This window comes from Antechinus flavipes, chromosome 5 (genome assembly GCF_016432865.1).
Source record: "Antechinus flavipes isolate AdamAnt ecotype Samford, QLD, Australia chromosome 5, AdamAnt_v2, whole genome shotgun sequence".
Classification (NCBI taxonomy): Eukaryota; Metazoa; Chordata; class Mammalia; order Dasyuromorphia; family Dasyuridae; genus Antechinus; species Antechinus flavipes.
The window spans coordinates 30652144-30672378 of record NC_067402.1 but is presented as its reverse complement, the minus strand read 5'-3'; the positions used below and the strand labels follow the sequence as shown (position 1 = coordinate 30672378).

Below are 20235 nucleotides of genomic sequence, written 5' to 3'. Positions count from 1 at the left end.
AAATAATTGAAATTCCATTTTTTTTTATCTTCCAGTTTCTTTAGTGCAACAAGAATGTATACCATGCATCTGTAGAGTATAGATTTTGACTCAGGGCCAAATTTTCTCTGTGCATCTCTGCTCCTGAACCCATGAACTCTCAGTGAATTCTAATAGAACTTCACATGTAGAAAGCAGATAAGGGCTAAAAGAATTGGTCTCCCTGGGCAATTAACTGTGTTAGATTTTCAAAGTCAATAGCTGGTATATGCCGATGGGCTTGGCACCTTTCTTTCAGCAAAAAGTTGTTCTATTAAATCTTGGGTTTATACCAGTATCATCGAGGATCCTTTTCTCGTTGTAATTATGGCCAACAAATCCCAGCCTTTATATGATAATGCAGAAAATGTGCTGCCTGGGAAGATTTCGTCTCACAATTTAAGGCAAAATGCTGCATGATTATTTTAGAATAGGATAGGGAAAAATATTAGGAAGAAATACAGAATAATGGATTGAGATTTAGGGGAAACTCAAAGGTCACCTAATCTGCCATGGGAAAACTATAGCCAAAAGAGATGAGAAATTTGCTCAAGATCACAATGTGGGGCAGTTCTAAATGACCATGATGGAATGATATGGAAGTAAAATATCACATTAGACTATGGGATCTTTGATTCAGAGATAGAAGCCATTTTGTCTAATTCTTTCATTATAAAGATAAAGAAGTTAAGATCAGGAGATGGGAAGTGACTTGTTAGATATATAGAAGAACAATGATTGAAATCCAGATCTGACGATTCCATATTCAAAACACATAGCGTTATACTGGGGCATTGTCTACTATATGAGGTAGCTAAGTTGTGCAGTGCATAGAACGCCAGTTCTGTAGCCTGAAAGACTCATCTTCCTGAGTTCAAATCTGTATTCAAACATGTCCTAGCTGTATAATCCTGGGCAAGTCACTTAACCCTGCTTGCCTCAGTTTCCTCATTTATATAATATGAGCTGGAGAAGAGGCAAATCACTCCAATTTCTCTGCCAAGAAAATTCCAAATAGGGTCACAAAAGTTGGGTAAACTGAAATAATTGAACCATGACAACAAGCACTGTATTCCTGGTTCCTCTCAGGTAATCATCATCATGCTGAAAAAAAGTATATTCCACCATACTGCCTACATTTGTTCCTTTGCATGTCACACTGCCCTGACTAGAGATTCATTTGGATGAACCAAGACTCATTTTTGTGGTGCCTTCCGATGGAAAAATTGGTAGTTCTAGAGTTGGGGAATATGGGTGAAAATCTCAATGCTCAGGCTGGCTATCTATGTGATCTTTGGTAAATAACCTCATTTGTCTCTGTCTTCTCATCTGCTAAAAATGACAGGGTTGAGTTAAAAGGCCTCTGTGCTCTCTCCAGACTCCTGATCTGGATTCTATGATTGTGGGAGATGTTGAGGAAACTATCAGTCGACCACATAGCAGTATGAATTAATTTAACATGATTTCTTTTTGCATAACCTACACTATAATTTTGTTTTGAGGGACTGGAAAAGGGAGAGACAATTCTAAAGCATGATTTTTCTATCCTTATCTATATATTAAGACACACTGATTGTAGATTGTCTTAAGATACAAGGTTGAAAGTTTCCTTAACATTCAAAGATAACTCATCAATTCTCCAGAAAATAAAACAACTAAATTAATATAGATGAGCTTTTAAAATAATTCTTCTAAGCCATATAGACTCAGCCTAAGATAAATAGCCAACATTTCAGGAAGAAGCAGGGTTAGTTTTCCCCAAAACAGGAGGTTTTGTTATGAGAAAGACGCCTTTAAGAACACTTTCAGGTTGGTGCCGGACATAAAGCTAACTTTTTATGATGCACCACCTCCGAAAGTTGAATTTGATGCAAAAAACAAAAACAATGCAACAGCAATAACAACAACAATATAGCAAAGCACCAGCATCCTTTGCATATGTACCATCCCTCTTGTCATTTTTATTCTTTAATGGTTAATCAATCCTCTGTAATTGCCAGTTTTCTGCCACCTTTCTGTCCCCTGCCACCAAAGGACCTAATCTATTCTGAGAAAGATAATTGCAGAGCTGTTGAGACAGAACAGAAATTGCCACATCTCACCGCTGTTATGTGCCTCCAGCTGGGAGGCCGAGTTGACAGCAACCTTGCATAGCGAACAATACAGGAGCCGTTTGGCCTTCTCTTCCTCAGTCTCCGCAGAAGGACATGTGCTGTTGTTGCCGGGGGTGGCAATGGTGGGGGTCTTTTCCACTTTTGAGGTGATCTCTGTTGTCATAATGCTGCTCTTTCGAATTTCCATGGTGGTTGTTGTTGTTGATATTGCTGGTGTCCCTGCGGTACTCTCTGCAGTTAAAATAACCAAAATCAAAGGGGGGAGAATTAGTGCTTTCTAGCTTTGTCTGGAGATACTGTCCTACAACTCTATAATACAATATAAAAAAACAGATGATCATTGGGAATTGGGGGAGGGAAATAGATGGATGCACACACACACACAAACACACACACACACACACGGACAAGCACATGCTTACATTCACATACACATGTGCATGGTGTGGGGGTAGCAACCATAATAGATTCTCCATATGAATCTATACGTTTGATTTTTTTCCTGGAATTTGTATCATGGTTAAAAATAATGCTCTTGACAAGTACTTTTGACGTGTTGACACAAACACAAGAAAAAAAAGAAGAGGAATACAATAAGAAAATAAAGGCTTGCCTTATTCTTGACTCATCTACCTTATTTTTTAAAAGATTATTTTGTTCTTACTTCTCTCTGCCCTTCCCTCCTGCCTTCCTCTAATATCATAACTTTATTTTTTATTTTTTATTTTTGTTTTGTTTTTTAAATTAAGAAACAGATTCTGGTTCCTTTCCAGGTATATGCAGGCAATAATGGGAGATAGATGTAATATCCCATTATGTAAATAAGCAGTTCTAAAACTATTAAGTATTTGTGGAAGAAAAGAGGTATCTATGCAATATCAATTTTCTGTTATATAAACATATTGTCTATAGGTATCTCTCTATATATCTACATGTTATAAGACATAGAGCACTAGACCTGGGTTCAAGAAAATCTGAGTCCAAATCCAGGTTCAGATGCTTACTATTTCTCTGAACTTGATGGCTCCCTTACCTGCTGTCTGCCTCATTTTCCTCATCTGTAAAATGGGATCAATGATAACATCTACTTTCCAGAGTTATTGTGAAGATCAAGAGATAAAGTTTGTAAAGCTCTCAGCACAGTGCCTGCATGTACTAGGTAATTTACAAATGTTCACTATCACTAATGTTATACATTTCCATCTATGAATTTTTTGTATATTTTTGAACCAGATATATTTTATTTATATAAAAAGCTCATGAACAAGGAACTCCCTCTGCCTATGCAGATTGGCATTTCCTCTACAATATAAGATCTTAAAGTGTCTCCTTAGGTCTGGAACATGTAAGTGACTTGCCCAGAGTCACGGAGTCCATATGTCAGAAGCAGGATTTGAACTCAAATATTACCAGTTCTAAGGCAGATCTCCATCTTCTATTTTATGCAAATTGTTTCATACATATATCCAAATAGCTAACTTCATATATTATACTATTTGATATATACATTGCAAATGTATATGTGTATTTGTTTGTGTGTGAAAGGGGAGTGGGGTGGGGGGAGAGAGAGAGACAGAGAAACAGAGAGACAAAAAGAGACAAAAAAGAGAGACAGACAGACACACAGACAGAGAGTCAGAGACAGACACAGCCATAGACACAGAAAGACAGAGAATGTTTTACATTTGGTCAGGTAAAATTCTGCCACAAGATTTCTAGCTCTCTTTATCTGGGGATGTAGCATTTATAAGAAATGAAGGCAGGCATAGAGACCATTAACTTCAGAAATATATAAGTCATAACTTCCCAGTCATGACCTGCTCAGCCTTATTGGCTCCCTCCACTGAATGACGTCCCTGGTTCTAGAGCAATTTTCTTTCGCATGGCTTCCAAGAGCCACCTTTCATCAAAACATCTGCTTTAATGCTTGGTGAAAATAAAAGGAACCACTCCATTTGTAAAGTCATTTTTATCGGGACAGAAGCTTTCCTTCCTTCATGCTAATAATCCAAAGTTGAAAATTGCGAAGAAGGGTTTTACCAATGTACCACCATTTTCTCTAGGGGTTGCAGCAAGAAGGATGGGTTACTTTGCTTATTACTTCTCCCAAATCATGTGTGTCCATTCACCAAGATTAAAAGGATGGTACTTGTTGAATAATCTTGACATGTTTTTCTTTGTCTGAAAGTCTCCTGATTGTTCACAAGTGAATTAAGGGAAAAAAAAAAAAAAAACTCTTCTTTCTTCCAAGTCTCATTATGAAAGATATGATCCTGGCTTCTCAAGGCTTTGCCAGGAGAGCACCTTGTTGGACAGCTTCTATAAAACTGGCAAAGCTTCAATTACCGGTCCAATAGTAGGACTACTGTGATAGAACTATCCCGTGAACACTAAGCCTACTTACTTTTATCCAGGCTTATTGCCACATTGATTACACGTTAATATTTTTTGGGGGTGGAGATGGAGGTAAGGAAAGCAGGAGAAGCTACAGAAAAATATTGTGGTTGCTACTGAAATCTGCATCTATGAAGAGTCACATATATAAAACCATAAAAATACCCACCCCTAGGCAGTATTTTTCTAGTTGAAAATATATGGAGAGAGGGAAGGTAGTTAGGTGGCACATTGATAAAGTACGGGGCCTGGAGTTAGGAAGATTCAACTTCCTGAGTTCATATCTGGCCTCAGGTAGCTATGTGACCCTAGGCAAAATCATTTAACCCTGTTTGCCTCAGTTTCCTCATCTGTAAAATGAGCTGGAGAAGGCAGGGCAGATCTCTCTAGTATCTTTGCCAAAAAAATAAAAATAAATAAAATCTTCAAATTGGATCACAAATCATTGAAGAAGACCAAAACAAATGAACAACAAATAGAGGTAAGAACCATATAATCAACATCAAAATAAAAGTCTATTTATCCAGACTTTAATGTTACTAGATATAGTTTTCTTAGGAAATTGCACAGAAGTGATCAACTACAGCTTTCACCAAAATGGGCAATTCACTAAATCTTTAAATTGCAATCTGGAAAAAAGTGGAGTTCCCTATGTCAATGAAATTGCAGCCCAGTTCTTTAAGAATGGTAAAGCCCTGAAATATATGGGTCATAAATCTGAAGGAGAAAAGAGTCCTCTCATTTTACCGATATGGAAAGTGAGGCACAGAGAGAGGCTAAGTGACACATAAGTGGGAGGCAGAAGAATCAACATCTGAAGTTGCTCCAAATTTGAAGTCCATACTTCCTTTTCTCTCTCTTTCCCCTTTTAGTGTTTTTCTTTGTGAAACTTTTAAACTGTATTTTCTGGAAATGTCCCCTTTTCTCTAATTATTATGAAAAATACTAAACCTAAAATGTAAATATTAATGTGAACATCCTGTAAAAAACCATCAAATTTCACTTGAAGCCACCATATTTGGCATTTAAAGATGACATTGAATTAAGTGACTGATGTACAATAAATCGAACCATCAATCCCCATCCCACATCCAGCCAACTAGAAACATATGCCTACAAAGTGTTACATTTTAGGTGAAAAGTTTGGAACAAAAAGGTATCCATTCTTTCTAGAAAATAAACCCCCTGAGAAAGGCAAATAGCTCTTGAAATCTAGACTTTCTTCCAAGGTCACCCAGAATATCTTAGACTTTTACAGAGATTCCATTACTGGTATGTGATATTTTACAATCAAGTGACTGGAAGTGACCAACTATCCCACAGGCAGGTTTGTGAAGATGATCATTTTTAATGCAGGTATTACACTGAAAGGGACTCCAGGCTAAGAAATCAAGAGAAAGTGTTGCTAGATCATCTTCATTGCTCTGAGCAGTCTCTCCCGTGATATCTGCCGCAGTCATTTTATCTTTGACATAGGTCTGCTCCTGGCAGCCTCTCCTCTGAGCTTTGAGTATTTATGTCTTGAACCATAAACTCCATATGGCATAAGTTATTGTGAGCTCAGAAAATCTTTCTTTTCTTTCTTTCTTTCTTTCTTTTTTTTTTTTTTTTAAACAACGAAAGACCTTAACATGGTTCAGAATAAACAAAACACACCTATCTTGTGTTTCCAGTGACAGCTAAGTCTGTATCTTTCCCAATCTTATAGGATATTGTACGTTTACACCAAAAGCTATGTTAGATTAGAGACACCTGAATCACTATGCTTACAGCTTAGCAAAGCATCAGCATTTCTTACGGCAAGCTCCATGTAGGCAATGAGCTTAAAGGGCTTAATATCCAAAAGCTTAAATTCCTCTACTTTACCTTCTATCATATTTCTGACCACTAAGCTTCTCACAGATAGAACTGTGCCATGTTTCATAAATGCAATGTTTGAAGTGCCAAGGAAATTAGAAAAAATATCCTCTATTTTCTTATTTGTGTCTAATTTTGATTATGTAATAGAATCTCGTTAATTAAGGTTCACAGAATTAGAATTTGTGATCATTTAAACCACAGGGTTGAGGTTGAATTTTCTTGGTTCTGGCAATGTTATTTCTAGATAGTGGAAAGAAATTAAGGGCAATATTTCCCTTTTTAAAGGGAACCAATTGTTTTCAAGGACACACCATTGCATATGATGCAACTTTTTTTAGTTATTTGTTTTGGCATTTATAAATAATTCTTGCAATGGGGTGGGAGTGGAATTGTGATAGTGACTTCTTCCAATGCTCATCTGCATCTTGTCTGCAAAATATAATCTTAGATAATTCCTAGGCATAAAAAGTAAAATAACTGGCCCAGCATGACACAGTGTGTGCCCATCAGGCATTTAATAAATATCTACTTTGTGCCAGGCAATGTGCTGGGTACAGCAGATTTTAAGAATAAAACAGTACTTAAGTTTTAAGGTGCTTACATTCTAATGGGAGAGAAAGCAATTGTATAGATAAACATGGACAGAATAGAATAACAAATAGACGAATATTAGTGAGTAATGAAATACAAGGCAGTTAGGGAGTGAAGACATTAAAACTTTGGCCATTAAGAGGGATGAAAGAAGGTAATCCTTGATGAAAGGGAGGTGAGAGGTGAGAAGTGAGAGGTGAGAGGAGAGAGGAGAGAGATAAGAGGAGAGAAAAAAGAAGAGAGAGGAGAGAGGTGAGAGGAGAGAGAAGAGAAGAGTGAAGAGAGAGGAAAGGAGAGAGGAGAGGGGAGAGGAGAGAGAGGAGAGGAAAAAGGGGAGAGGTGAGAGAAAAGAGGAGCAGGAAGAGGGGGGAGAGAGAGAGAGAGAAGAAAAAGAAAGAATGTGAAAGAGAGAGGGATAGAGAGACAGAAAAAAGAAAAATAATGTGAGAGTAAAAGAGAGAAGAGAGAAAGAGGGAAAGATAGAAAAAGAGAAAGAAATAGAAGAGAAAAAGTGAGAATGTGAGAGAAAATGAGAGGGAGAGACAAAGAGAGAGAGAGAGAGAGAGACAGATACAGACACAAAGGCACAGAGACACAAAGAGAGATGGAGACAGAGACAGAGAGTGAGAGCACACAATTTTGAGCTGAAGAGGCATGGGGGATGAATCCACGAACTGGTATACAATGCATAAAGAATAGTGAGAAACAATATTTGCTTAGAATTTGAGTGTGGAAAAGAATTTACGATGAGATTAGAAAGATAGGCCAGGAGGTCGTGAAGTGTTTTATAATTGAAAGCTGTGACTTGAACTCAATTTTTCCAGACTCAGAGGTCAACTTTTTACCTATTATGCCATATTGCCTCCCTATTTATTAAAGGGTGGCTTCCCTTTGATAATACTTAGTTGACATGAATTTTAAAAGTAACAAAATTGCATTCTTAAAAAAAAAGAAACTCAGACATTTCCCTACTTGGCTGGCCAGAGTCACAGTTAAATAACCTTGATGAAGTTTTATTATTTATTATTTATGTCCTTAAGAATTCTCTAATGCTCTAATGGATATACAATGACAGTGACAGAGCTATTTCTTTCAAAGAAGTAAGGAACAATCCATCCCAGCCTGCCCAACTTGGGTTCCTTTTCTCCCTAGCCTCCCAGAAGTTCTCTCCAATTGCAAGATTACTAATAGATTAAGCTGCCCAGTCCTCATTATAATCACGTGACTAGTCCATCTAATGGAGTCCTCCATCTCTTCTGTGACACTGACATTTCCTATGTCACTTCATGTGTATAATTCCTTGTCATTCCCTGTGACTTAATTGGTCACAATAAATTGCCGGATTATTTTGTAACTCTTTTTGCAAGTTTGCCCTTTGATGCTCAATGTCATTCTTTGGAAAGAATTCTGCTTTTGGAGGCAAAGGAACTTAGTTCAAATTCTGCTTCTGATGTTTGTTTGCTGTGAGAGTTTGAATGTGTCATTTCAACTTTATGTAGCCAGTTTCCTCATCAGGGAAATGAGAGAAATGGAATTATATGTACTTAAGTTTCCTTCCCTAATATAAATCTGTCCAGATCATCACTTTATTAGACGCTACTTAAAAGCCTAAAAGAAGACTAGTATTAAGATCACTGAATCTTTGTTTCAGGAAGAAGGTTGGGGTCATTTAAAAACTTTACCATTTTTCAAAGACAATTTATCCTCCTTTATGAAATGAGATACTTGTTAAGCACTTAGCTCAGTGCATATAACAGATATTTAATAAATGCTACCTCTATCTCAACCCTTTAATTTTTCCATTTAATTTTGGGCCCAATTCATTATTGACTTGCACTGTCTACCCATAAAGTAATGGATAAGCAGAATAGGTTGTCTAACTCATAATTCATAACAAGGATTCTAAATGTGAAGTACAAAAATTGGCTTTTGATAAATATATATTTTGATAACTGTTTCCATATAATCAGCCTTCTTCATAATATGCACTGTGTTTTGGTTTTAAAAGTATTATTCTGAGAATAAGTCCACAGGTTATCACAGTACACACATACACACCCACACGTCAAGAAAATCGGGTGTATGTTAAGACATAATAATGCCAGCAAGTACATCCAACCCTAGTTACCTCAGTAGATAGAATATAAGGTTTGGAGTCAGGAAGACCTGGGTTTAAATGTAACCTCATCAGACACTTACTATGGGGATCATGAAGAATGGGACATGGCTGAGATGAATGAACAACATATAACCATGCATAATCATCTACTTTTATTTTCTTCTTAGCAATGTCTTATAGTGAGTAAGTGTATTTCATTTGTTGGGAGCTATTCATTTTTGTGAAAATCATAAATTACCCTAGGACCTATGCAAACATTTTAGTCCCAAAGGAAATAGGCATTCACAGATTGAGAAAGAGTCATTTTAGCCATGAACAAAGTAGAGTTATCAGGAAAACCTTAAGATGTGAAGTTAGAAGCAGTTCTGGAAAAAAAATATGAATGAATATGATTACAGAGTTTGTGGACTATGCCCTTATAATGTTGTTATTTTTTAATCACTTTCAGCTGCGTCTGAATCTTGTGATCTCATTTCTTGGCAAAGATTTCAGAACGGTTTGTGATTTCCTTTTCCAGTTCATTTTTACAAATGAGGAAACTGAGGTCAGAGTTAAGTAACTTGTCTGGGGTCATGCAGCTAATATGTGTCAGAGGCCAAAATGGAACTCAGGTATTGCCATTCCAGGCCTGCGTCTCTCACCGTGCCATCTAGCTGCCCTGTCTATGTAAAGATATTCAAATCAGGATCTTGGGACCATTGCATTACCCAAAAAAAGGTGGAACAACAGAAGAATGATTCATTTTTTGGAGTATTGCCTGTCTCCCAATTTAGCTCTCAGGACAATGTACCATAATGACCCCCAAGGAGAGAGTGGCTGGGAGCCTGAAGTGAAGGTCATGGTGCAGCTGGTGGAAGAAGGTCCAGAGATAAGGCAGGTTTGCAGTTTGGAGCTGTTCGGATGCCAACTGCCAGCAGCAAAGAGCCTTTATTGCAACTGTCACTGTTTGGCTTTGACTTGGAAACAGCTTGCTAGTACTCAATGGAACATGTTACAGACTGAAAAAGAAAGTTCCACATTCACAATGGGCCATTTGTTTCTCTCATTTCAATGTAACCCCAGTGCAAGTACTTAAGAATTCCATAAGATTAAAAATACTGTTGGGATTTTTTTTTTTTTTTTGAAGATGGGGGAGTTAGAACTATAAATTCTTTGTGTAGGATATTTTCTGGTGGGGAAAGTTTGAACATAGATGCAAATTAACGTCTGTTATTTAAAGGTTGGAAGGATTGTCTGGGAGAAAGAAGAGACAGTGACTTGTTCATTTTCACTTAGGGAGTTTATGGCAGAGAATGATCTTAAATCCAGGTCCTCTGACCCCAAAAACTGGAATTCTGTTCACAAGACCATGGTGATTAGAATTATCATAATTTAAAAAAAAAACACTTTAAAAAAATTTGTACACATAAGAGTTATTCTGTATTTGAGACTAACTTCCTGTATGTTACTTAATGCCTCTGTGACTCAGTGTCCTCATCTGTAAAATACAGAATTTGGACTGGATGGTCTCTAAATTCCTTTCCAAAAATAGATTTATGATCCTAATTCCCCATAGCAAGGGGAAAATAGCCAATTAAGCTATGAAGTATTTCTTCATGAGATATATAGGATTAATTTATCCCACAGATGCTCATTATGGTTTTTCTTTGTATTGAAGAGTTAGAAATTATAGCTGATTCATTTTCACTAATACTTTAAGAACATAAGTCTCATCCAGAGGTACTTGCTGATGGGCAGAACAGCTGCTCATTCTTAAAGTAGTTTACATTATGGATCGGTAAAAGAGTTTGAAGAGAATAAATCACGGTGATGTGTTTGAATAGAAGTCCCAAAGACTTCAATTCAGATCCTGCTTTGAATTCACTGGTAGTGCAACCCTAAACTAGTCACCACAGCGTTATAGTTCTCCATATTTAATGATACCAATCAATGAGAAAGTTACATATTACTGACGTCCCAAAACAGTACATTTCTGAACTCCTTAGTCCAAAAATAAAAAAAGAGAATGATTGGCTAGAAGAAAGGAGAAATGGATGCACTAAGGGGAACAAGACCATGGGACCTGACTGTATGGGAAGTTGCTAACAAAGGGGATGAATTTCCATGGCTTATCACTAGTAGGCTCATTTATTTGAACTTTGGGGGTCCAATCCCTATTCAGGCTGAAAGTAATAGTCTCCAACCAGACATGAGATACTAAAAAATCTTGCCCTGGCTGTGTTTGAACATTGCAAAGTTTTAAATCAAGACTAGGAAAATGTGGTCTTTCAAGCAGAGATTTTTTTTTTTTAACCTAAGTTAGGTATAGTTCTTATGCCACTTTTCATTAAAAATAAGGAAACATTTATAAAATCATGTGAAGTTTTGAATCATATGATATAGGTTTGAATCATAGATAAGACACTTGAATGATCTTGGGATTGTCATTTACCTCTGAGCTTCAGTTCCTTTGCCTATAAAGGGTTATGTGAGACACTCTCTAGACTCCCTCCTTAGAGGGAGGGATCTATAACTCTGATCTTATGAAGATTGTATCTCAGACTTACTTAAAATTTTCTGCATCCAGATGATATTCTCATGACTTATAAAGGGAAGCTTCATTAACTCTCAGTTCGTCCTTGCTACCTTCTCCTTTGTACAGGAAGTCTCTCGTGATTGGCATAAAGTCTCTCTCTCTCTCTCATCAATATTTCTTAGCCTTCTTTGAAATTCCCCAATCTATATAAGACCTTCTCAGATCTCCCTCTCCCTCCTCCCAGCTATTAATGCCCTTCCTCTCTCCCAAATTATCCTATATTTATTTTATACTTTATTCTCTTTCCCTGAATGTAAGCTTCCTGAGAGTAGAACATGCTGTACATTTTGCCTCCATTTCCCCAATACCATTCCCTATATCAACAAGTCAAATCAAAACCACAAACATTTATGGCTAGTCTTTGTACTAAACCCAAGGCAGGAACAGAACAGCTGCTTAGTAAGCCTTTGGTGTTTGTTAGTTCAATGAATAAATGGAATTTTCAAAAAAAAAATAGGTGATTAAAGACCTAAGACACCAGGAATCTTCTTAAATAGAAAATTACCATATTATCCTTAACTACTCTGCCAATCAAGTCCTGATTTAGGTTAACTGGTCTCAGCTGGGAAGTCAACTAAATCTTTGATTAACATGTGATTAGGAAAAAAAATTCAGCTACAATTGAAACCAATATTACTCCTGAGACAAGCATCCAGCACTCAAAGTATTTCACATGTCCTTTTGTGATAAGAATGACATGTTCCGTTCTTAAAAGTAAAGAACAAGGTTACGGGACCTTGATGCCCTTCCGAGATACAATTGAACTCAATTTTGTTCAATATGAGGATACCCTCTCTCTTCTCCTTATACTGCATGCTATAATTTTCTCAAGGAATTGGTATTCTTTATTTATGAGCAGTCCCTTCCCAAAAAGAAACATAACTAAAATACAGGATGAGTATCTCCCCATCATAATTAATTGAGTGAAGCTTGCAGTTGAACAGCTGGAGGTTAAAGGCCTTTGGGAAAGAACCAGGAGGAGAATATGAGTGAGGTCTTGTCTGAATTTTGGAACTTTCTGATAAATATTGCAAAAATGGCAAGAAAGAGAGGGGAAAGAAAATCAATTTATTCCAAAGCTATTTTAAGTAACTTAGTTGCAACTAGATTTGGGAGCTGTCTTTTCAGGCTTATAATATAGATTTCTTCTCAGAGAGGCAGAGGAAAAGGGGAAAAAAAAAACACTTAAAAAAATCTATGAATGAAAGTTCCCTTGCTCAAGGGGCTTTGGGTGAAAGAATGTCTGCAGTTACAGTTTCCACTTAATTAATGAGACCTGTGTCCTGAGAAAATCCAATTTAAAGCTCAACAAAGAGTTAGTGCGTGGAGTGGTGATATAGGCCCTTGTTTGCTTTGGGGTCTCCTCTCCCAGTTAATAGAGATCACAGAATCCTCTTCTTCCTTGGGCCATACTCTTGAAGGTCAAATGCAAGTATTAGCTTTACCTAAGTGCATAATTCCTTTACGACATCACTTTGATGAAAGCTGATTGGTAAAGATAAATGATACTGTGAATTACTGCTGGCTATAGATGAGGTAGAAAGTAGGCAACTTTTAAATGGATGATGGATTTGAATTGTGTGGACAATAAAATCATGTAACTCAGGACCAAGTGAAAAGGGAAAAAAACATAGTAACAACAAATCTGTTAATCTATCTCTGTGATAGAAATTCATTTTCTAATTGTTAAGATTGTAATTGATTTTATATAGATAGGTAAATAGATTGGTAGGTAGATAAATAGGCAGACAGGTAGATAGATAACTTAGACAGAAAGACAAATTCTTAGATAGATATGTAGATAGATCCTTAGACAGACAGGTAGATAAATACTTAGACAGACAGACAGACAGATAGATAGATAGATAGATAGATGATAGATATACTTAGATACATAAATACATAAATAGGGGTGAATGAGAGTGTAATACTTTGAATAGTATTGCTATAGATTATTTGGCATGAGGATAATTTTGAAGTGAGCCTATATATTCATTTTCTTAAATTTGAAGGAGTTACCTTCTTTTCTAGAAATACTGGCCTACTTGGCTGTCCACAGCATGCAATATTTTGATCTTTACATTTTTTCACTGATTGTCTGCCATGTTTGAAATGCTCTGTGTCCTTATCTCTATGTCCTTATCTCTACCTTCTGGATTCTCCCAAAACTGATCTCAAGCACAATCTTGAACAGGAAGCTCTTTCCAGCCTCCTTTTCCCACCCCAACCTCTCCAATAGATTGATCTTTACCTCTGAGATCACTTCTCATCCACTTGACAATATCTTATATGTACACAGTTGTCTCCCCAGTTAGAAGGTCAGCTCGATAAGGGCAAGGACTGTTGTGTTTTTGCTTTTCTTTGTAGCTACAGTGCTTAGCCCAGTGCCTGTCACCGAGTAAATGTTTAATAAATGCTTTCTGTCTATTGACTGAACACTTCTCAGTGCCCAGATAACTCTTTCATGTCTTCGGTTACAGAGTACTTGCTCACTCCACATTTGCAGTGAGATTCCATACACCAATGAAATCAGGATCTATTTTCCCTTATAGCCTACAAGAAGCCCAGCAATAGCTACAAACGAACAAAAGATCACTCTAGGCACAAAGGCCTATGGAGAAAAATATGAAAAACAAACCCTGTCTCCTAGGAACAATAAGAACAGGAGGAACATTTAGAAGTCAAGTCCTTGTTCTATCATCAGCTTTCCTGAAATCAATAAGCTTCTGAGTTCAATGAGTTGTTGTGTCATTACAAAAAAACCAAAACTTGTTAATTCAATGTGTGTATGAGGAGAAAGAAGAAGATAGGACAATAAACTTTGAAAGGATTTCATGTATACTAAACCGCTAACATTTTTTTTTTCTTTTTCTTTGCTTTCTAACCATGTATTCTACTATCATATAGACATATTCTAATGGAGTTTTCACCATTAAAAAAATTACAATAAGCAAACACAAAACAAGCCAGAATTGCCACTGTTTCCTCTTTTATTTACCAAAAAGTTCTAAAGCCAAGGGATTGAGTATGACACATGGAAAGTACAGAAGAAAAAGAATAATGCCTTCTTTTTGATAGCCAAGCAAACAGGTGGAAGCCACTACTGTTGCAATTAGAGCTGTACCTTTGTACAACCAGTGCAACCTATTCAGAAGTAATTTATTCCAGTGGCTATTTCAGATCTCCAAAGGTGCATATGACATCAGTCAGCTTCCCTTCTTTTCTTTTTTTTTTTTTTAAACTCAGTTAATAAATTGTTTAGATATAGATCTTGTTTATTGTGATTTTGAATATCTATAAATACAAACTCTTCCTATTGGCTAACTACAGACTTCCCAAGACTGAAATCAATACAAAGTGTTTTTTAAGATGAAACTTATGTGTGTATCTATAGATAAAAATAAGGATATAAAAGTATCACTTATAATGAAAATCAGTTTAAAAATACACTGGTGTTGAGCCTTTCCCTACCCAATTATCTCTGTAGCTGTGCATGGTGTGAGGATTTTTTCTTTCAGTCACAGGAGATGAGAATATGGTCTAGTGGGAACTGACCTCTCAGAAGTAGTTGTATACTGACATTGCCATATGACTCTTCGCAGTGTGAAATTAAGTTTCTTAAGCAGATATGGGGCACAGAACTAAGGCCTATTAGAAAGTAATGAGGTTGCAATTACTTCATTATTGTTAAAAATAAAACAAGTTTAAAAGAGGCTTCTTTTATAAATCTGACTCCAAACCTCAAAAAATAGCACATGTTTTAGTTTAATAAAAATAATAAAATGAAACAAGACCCTTATTTGAACAGCTGTTAAATGTCACAGCTAATTTTATTACTTTTCACTATAACTACTGTACTCTAAATTAAAATAACTAGCCAAATTTGTTCATAGGTAAATGATTCTGCTTTATTTTTATTGTGCTTTCCATAGGCAAATAGGCTTTTCTCATTAAATCTCTCATTTCCTCCCTCCCCCCAAAAAATAAAAATTACAGGTATCTTTTAGAATGTTTCTCCCACAATGAACAAACTTTATTATGGTTCAGATTTTCTTCCCAAAGGGATAGGGGGTAGTAAAGCTCCCCTTCAAAATTATGGGGACTCTTTTTGTCTTTCTCCCACTGACTGCCCTGTAATCAAGAGAGAGCATGGGCAGAAATATTATATGACAGGGTTGAATTTAAGCAAAGGGTGCTAGAACAGAATTCCCATCTCACTCATCTCCAGGACAGAATCCCTAACACATCCCCATACTTACAAGAATACCAATTTCTTAGTGACTCTAGCTTAATGAGCCTTACTTTGTGATAAGATAAGGATTGACTAAATACAAGTATATTTGCCAATATATATTTGTACCAACAAAATTCTTTTGACAGCACTATCACTACTACACATGCTGCCCAAACTCACTGTGATAATATAAGAATCCAGTATATTATCATCTATTTTAATCATCCATGATGTGAAATGGATGATTAGCAATCATCTGAACTAATGCTTAAGTCCTAACACATATCTCTCCTGAGTTACAATCTGCTTTTTTTACACAATCCTGCTTACTCCATAGATCCTATGAATAGGACCTTCTCCCTTACTCTGGATGTAATGAGTTGTAAAACTTTTATTTCTTAAATTCCTATTATGGTCAAGTTATTCTACTACATCTGGCACTACCAAAAAAAAAAAAAGTGCCTTACTCTTAATAAGCTTGTCACATGAATTCAACATGTAAGCAGAGAAGTACTCACAAAATATTTTGAGAATGAAGAATAGACTGTTAAAGAAAAAAGTGAATACTCAGTGAACACTTCCTGTAAGATCAGAAACATTGGCTGAAGTTTCTATTTGGGGACCACCCTATATGAAGTTACAGAGATGGGCAATAGAATATTCAGTCTGGAGAACAGTCAATCACCCAGTTTGATCTCAGAAAACTTACATTCTACCACTAGAGAGTATGGAAGACAAGGGAAGGAAAATATGTGCACAGAAAAAATAATTATAATTTTTTCTAAAGTAATTTCAAGTGGAGTAGTCCATTAATAACTAATAATAGCAAGGTAATTAGTGGACTAATAATAAGCACATTGCAGAGTAGGTTCAGAAAAGGCCTCAAGTAAGAAATGGTACCTGAGCTGTCCATCAAAGGAAGCTAGAAAACCTGTATACAAGAGTTGAGGAGCAACAGTCAATTTAAAGACAAAGAGATGGGTTATAGAACATCATACACAGGGAACAGTTAACAGGCTAGTTATATTGTAATAGAAATCAGTGCTGGTTATTAAGAAACATTTGTCTAATTGCATTAATCAAGGGCAAATATGACCAAAAGAGGAAGTGGAGCAATCATCTGACAATAGGGAAGAATACTCCAATTATTGCACTCAACCATTTGATAAAATGAGTGAAAGGACCTGCCTACTAAATTGGCTAGTTAATAATGTTAGTCAATTGACAAGCATTTATTAATTTACTAGATGCCAGACATTGAACTAAGAGATGAGGATTCAAAGAAAGGCAAAACAGTCTTTGTCCCTCAACAAGCTCACATTTAATGGGACACAACATGCATGTTTATGCTGAGATATAGTTAACAATGTGATATGAAAAAGGTCAATGGGATGTTGAGCTCTATTAAAAGTCACAGTATCTGCCATAAGGGAGAGTAATTCAGACTATATTGAATGTAACATATTTTGTCCTTGATGCCAATTTTTTTGTATTTTTCCCATTTATTTAGTATTTTATTTTCCCCAGTTACATGTAAAAACATTTTTAACATTTTTTAAAAAATCTGAGTTCCAAATTCTCCCCCTTCTCCCTCCTGTACCCCTCATTGAAAAGTCAAGTAATTCAATATAGGTTATAATAGAGTGTCTCTTATAAGACAACTAAACCAGTGGAGGACTTCAAGTTCATGCCATATAAGGATGAGGAAGAAATAATAGGGATGCAAGGTAAGTGGAAGAGAATACTAGCTGTTTTCAAATATCTGCAGGGCTGTTAGGTAGAAAGGGAATTGGACTTGTTCTGGTTGATTTATACATGAACTAAGAAAAAGAGCTGAAATTTGAAGAGATGCAATTTTAAGTCCAGTGGTGGGAAACTTTCCTAATAATGAGGGCTGTCTAAAATTATAAGGGAAACTAAAAACTAAGGGGGGGGGGAGATATTATTCCCAGCATTTCTGATAAAAGCCTAATTTCTAAATAGAGAAGTGCCTCAAATTTATAATACAAGCAATTCCCCAAATGATAGCCAAATGAAATAGACAGTTTTCAGATGAAGAAATTAAAGCCATTTCTAGTCATATAAAAATATGCTCTAAATCACTATTGATCAGAGAAATACAAATTAAGACAACTCTAAGGTACTATTTCACACCATTTAGATTGGCTAAATGATAGGGAAAGATAATGATAAATGTTGGGGGGGAGGGATGTAGGAAAACTGGACACTAATAAATTGTCGGTGGAATTGTGAACTGATCCAACCATTCTGGAGAGCAATATGGAACTTTGTTCAAAAGGCTCTCAAACTGTGCATATCCTTTGATCTAGCAGTTCTACTGTTTCTCTATGCCAATAAAATGATAAAAAGGGAAAAGGACCAACATGTGCAAAATATTTTTAGCAGCCCTTTTTGTAGTGGTAAGGAATTGGAAATTTAATGGATGCTCATCAGTTGGGGAATGGCTAAATGAATTATGGTATATTAATATAATGGAATAGTCAAGCAGATTGATTTCAGAAAGGCCTGGAGAGACTTCCATGAATGGATGCTGAGTGAAGTGAGTAGAACCAAGAGAATATTGTATACAACAACAACAAGATTATGTGATGATCAACTATGATAGACATGGATCTTTTCAACAATGAGGTGATTCAGGCCAATTTCAATAGACTTGTAATGGAGAGAGCCATCTGCATCCAGAGAGAAGTCTATGGAGATTGAATGTAGATCACAACATAATATTTTAACCTTTTTGTTATTGCTTGCTTGCTTTCTCATTTTTTCCTTTGATCTTGTGTGGCATGATAAATGAGGAAATATGTTTAGGGAAAAAAACAAACAAACAACAACTAGGCTGTTACAAAATGAAATGGGCTACTTTAGAAGTCATGAATTCTTATACTGAAGTCTTCAAGCAGAGGTTAACAGATAACTTCACCAAGAACTCCCATACAAGAGATAATTTCCCCTAAAATCTAAGACTAGTCTTTTTCAATAATTGTTCAAGAATATGCTCATCAGACAGAAAAAGGCCTTTCACATCAATGATTTTTCTTACAACTCAAAACATTTTGAGCATTGAAATGTCAGCATTCTTTTGAACCTATTGTCTTTTTTTAACCCCAACATTCAATGAGATGTACACTGTGACATGATATCCTTTTTTTTTTTTTTCCTTTTTTTTTTTTTTATTTTTATTTTTTTTTAATTTTTTTATTTAATAATTACATTATATTTACACTCATTTCTGTTCCGATTTTTTTTTTCCCCTCCCTCCCTCCACCCCCTCCCCTAGATGGCAAGCAGTCCTTTATATGTTGGATATGTTGCAGTATATCCTAGATACAATATATGTTTGCAGAACCGAACAGTTCTCTTGTTGCATAGGGAGAATTGGATTCAGAAGGTATAAATAATCCGGGAAGAGAAACAAAAATGCAGATAGTTCACATTCGTTTCCCAGTGTTCTTTCTTTGGGTGTAGCTGCTTTTGTCCGTCATTTATCAATTGAAACTCAGGTCTCTTTGTCAAAGAAATCCACTTCCATCAAAATATGTCCTCATACAATATCGTTGTCGAAGTGTATAATGATCTCCTGGTTCTGCTCATTTCACTTAGCATCAGTTCATGTAGGTCTCTCCAAGCCTCTCTGTATTCATCCTGCTGGTCATTTCTTACAGAACAATAATATTCCATAACATTCATATACCACAATTTACCCAGCCATTCTCCAATTGATGGGCATCCTTTCATTTTCCAGTTTCTAGCCACTACAAACAGGGCTGCTACAAACATTTTGGCACATACAGGTCCCTTTCCCTTCTTTAGTATTTCTTTGGGATATAAGCCCAATAGAAACACTGCTGGATCAAAGGATATGCACATTTTGATAATTTTTTGGGCATAATTCCAGATTGCTCTCCAGAATGGTTGGATTCGTTCACAACTCCACCAACAATGCATTAGTGTCCCAGTTTTCCCGCATCCCCTCCAACATTCATCATTATTTTTTCCTGTCATCTTAGCCAATCTGACAGGTGTGTAGTGGTATCTCAGAGTTGTCTTAATTTGCATTTCTCTGATCAATAATGATTTGGAACACTCTTTCATATGAGTGGTAATAGTTTCAATCTCATCCTCTGAAAATTGTCTGTTCATATCCTTTGACCATTTATCAATTGGAGAATGGCTTGATTTCTTATAAATTTGAGTCAGTTCTCTATATATTTTGGAAATGAGGCCTTTATCAGAACCTTTAACTGTGAAAATGTTTTCCCAGTTTGTCGCTTCCCTTCTAATCTTGTTTGCATTAGTTTTATTTGTACAA

At 36.1% G+C, this 20235-nt stretch overlaps 1 protein-coding gene across 4 annotated transcripts in view; it reads right to left on the bottom strand.

Moving 5' to 3' along the window:
* Positions 1-20235, bottom strand: part of ZNF385D (zinc finger protein 385D) — a 1020336-nt gene that overhangs the window by 18811 nt on the left and 981290 nt on the right. For all 4 annotated transcript variants that reach the window (XM_052000991.1, XM_052000992.1, XM_052000993.1 and 1 more), the window contains one exon: positions 2121-2363. In XM_052000991.1, coding sequence (XP_051856951.1) covers positions 2121-2363 — 243 coding nt within the window. The remainder of the gene's footprint in view (positions 1-2120; positions 2364-20235) is intronic.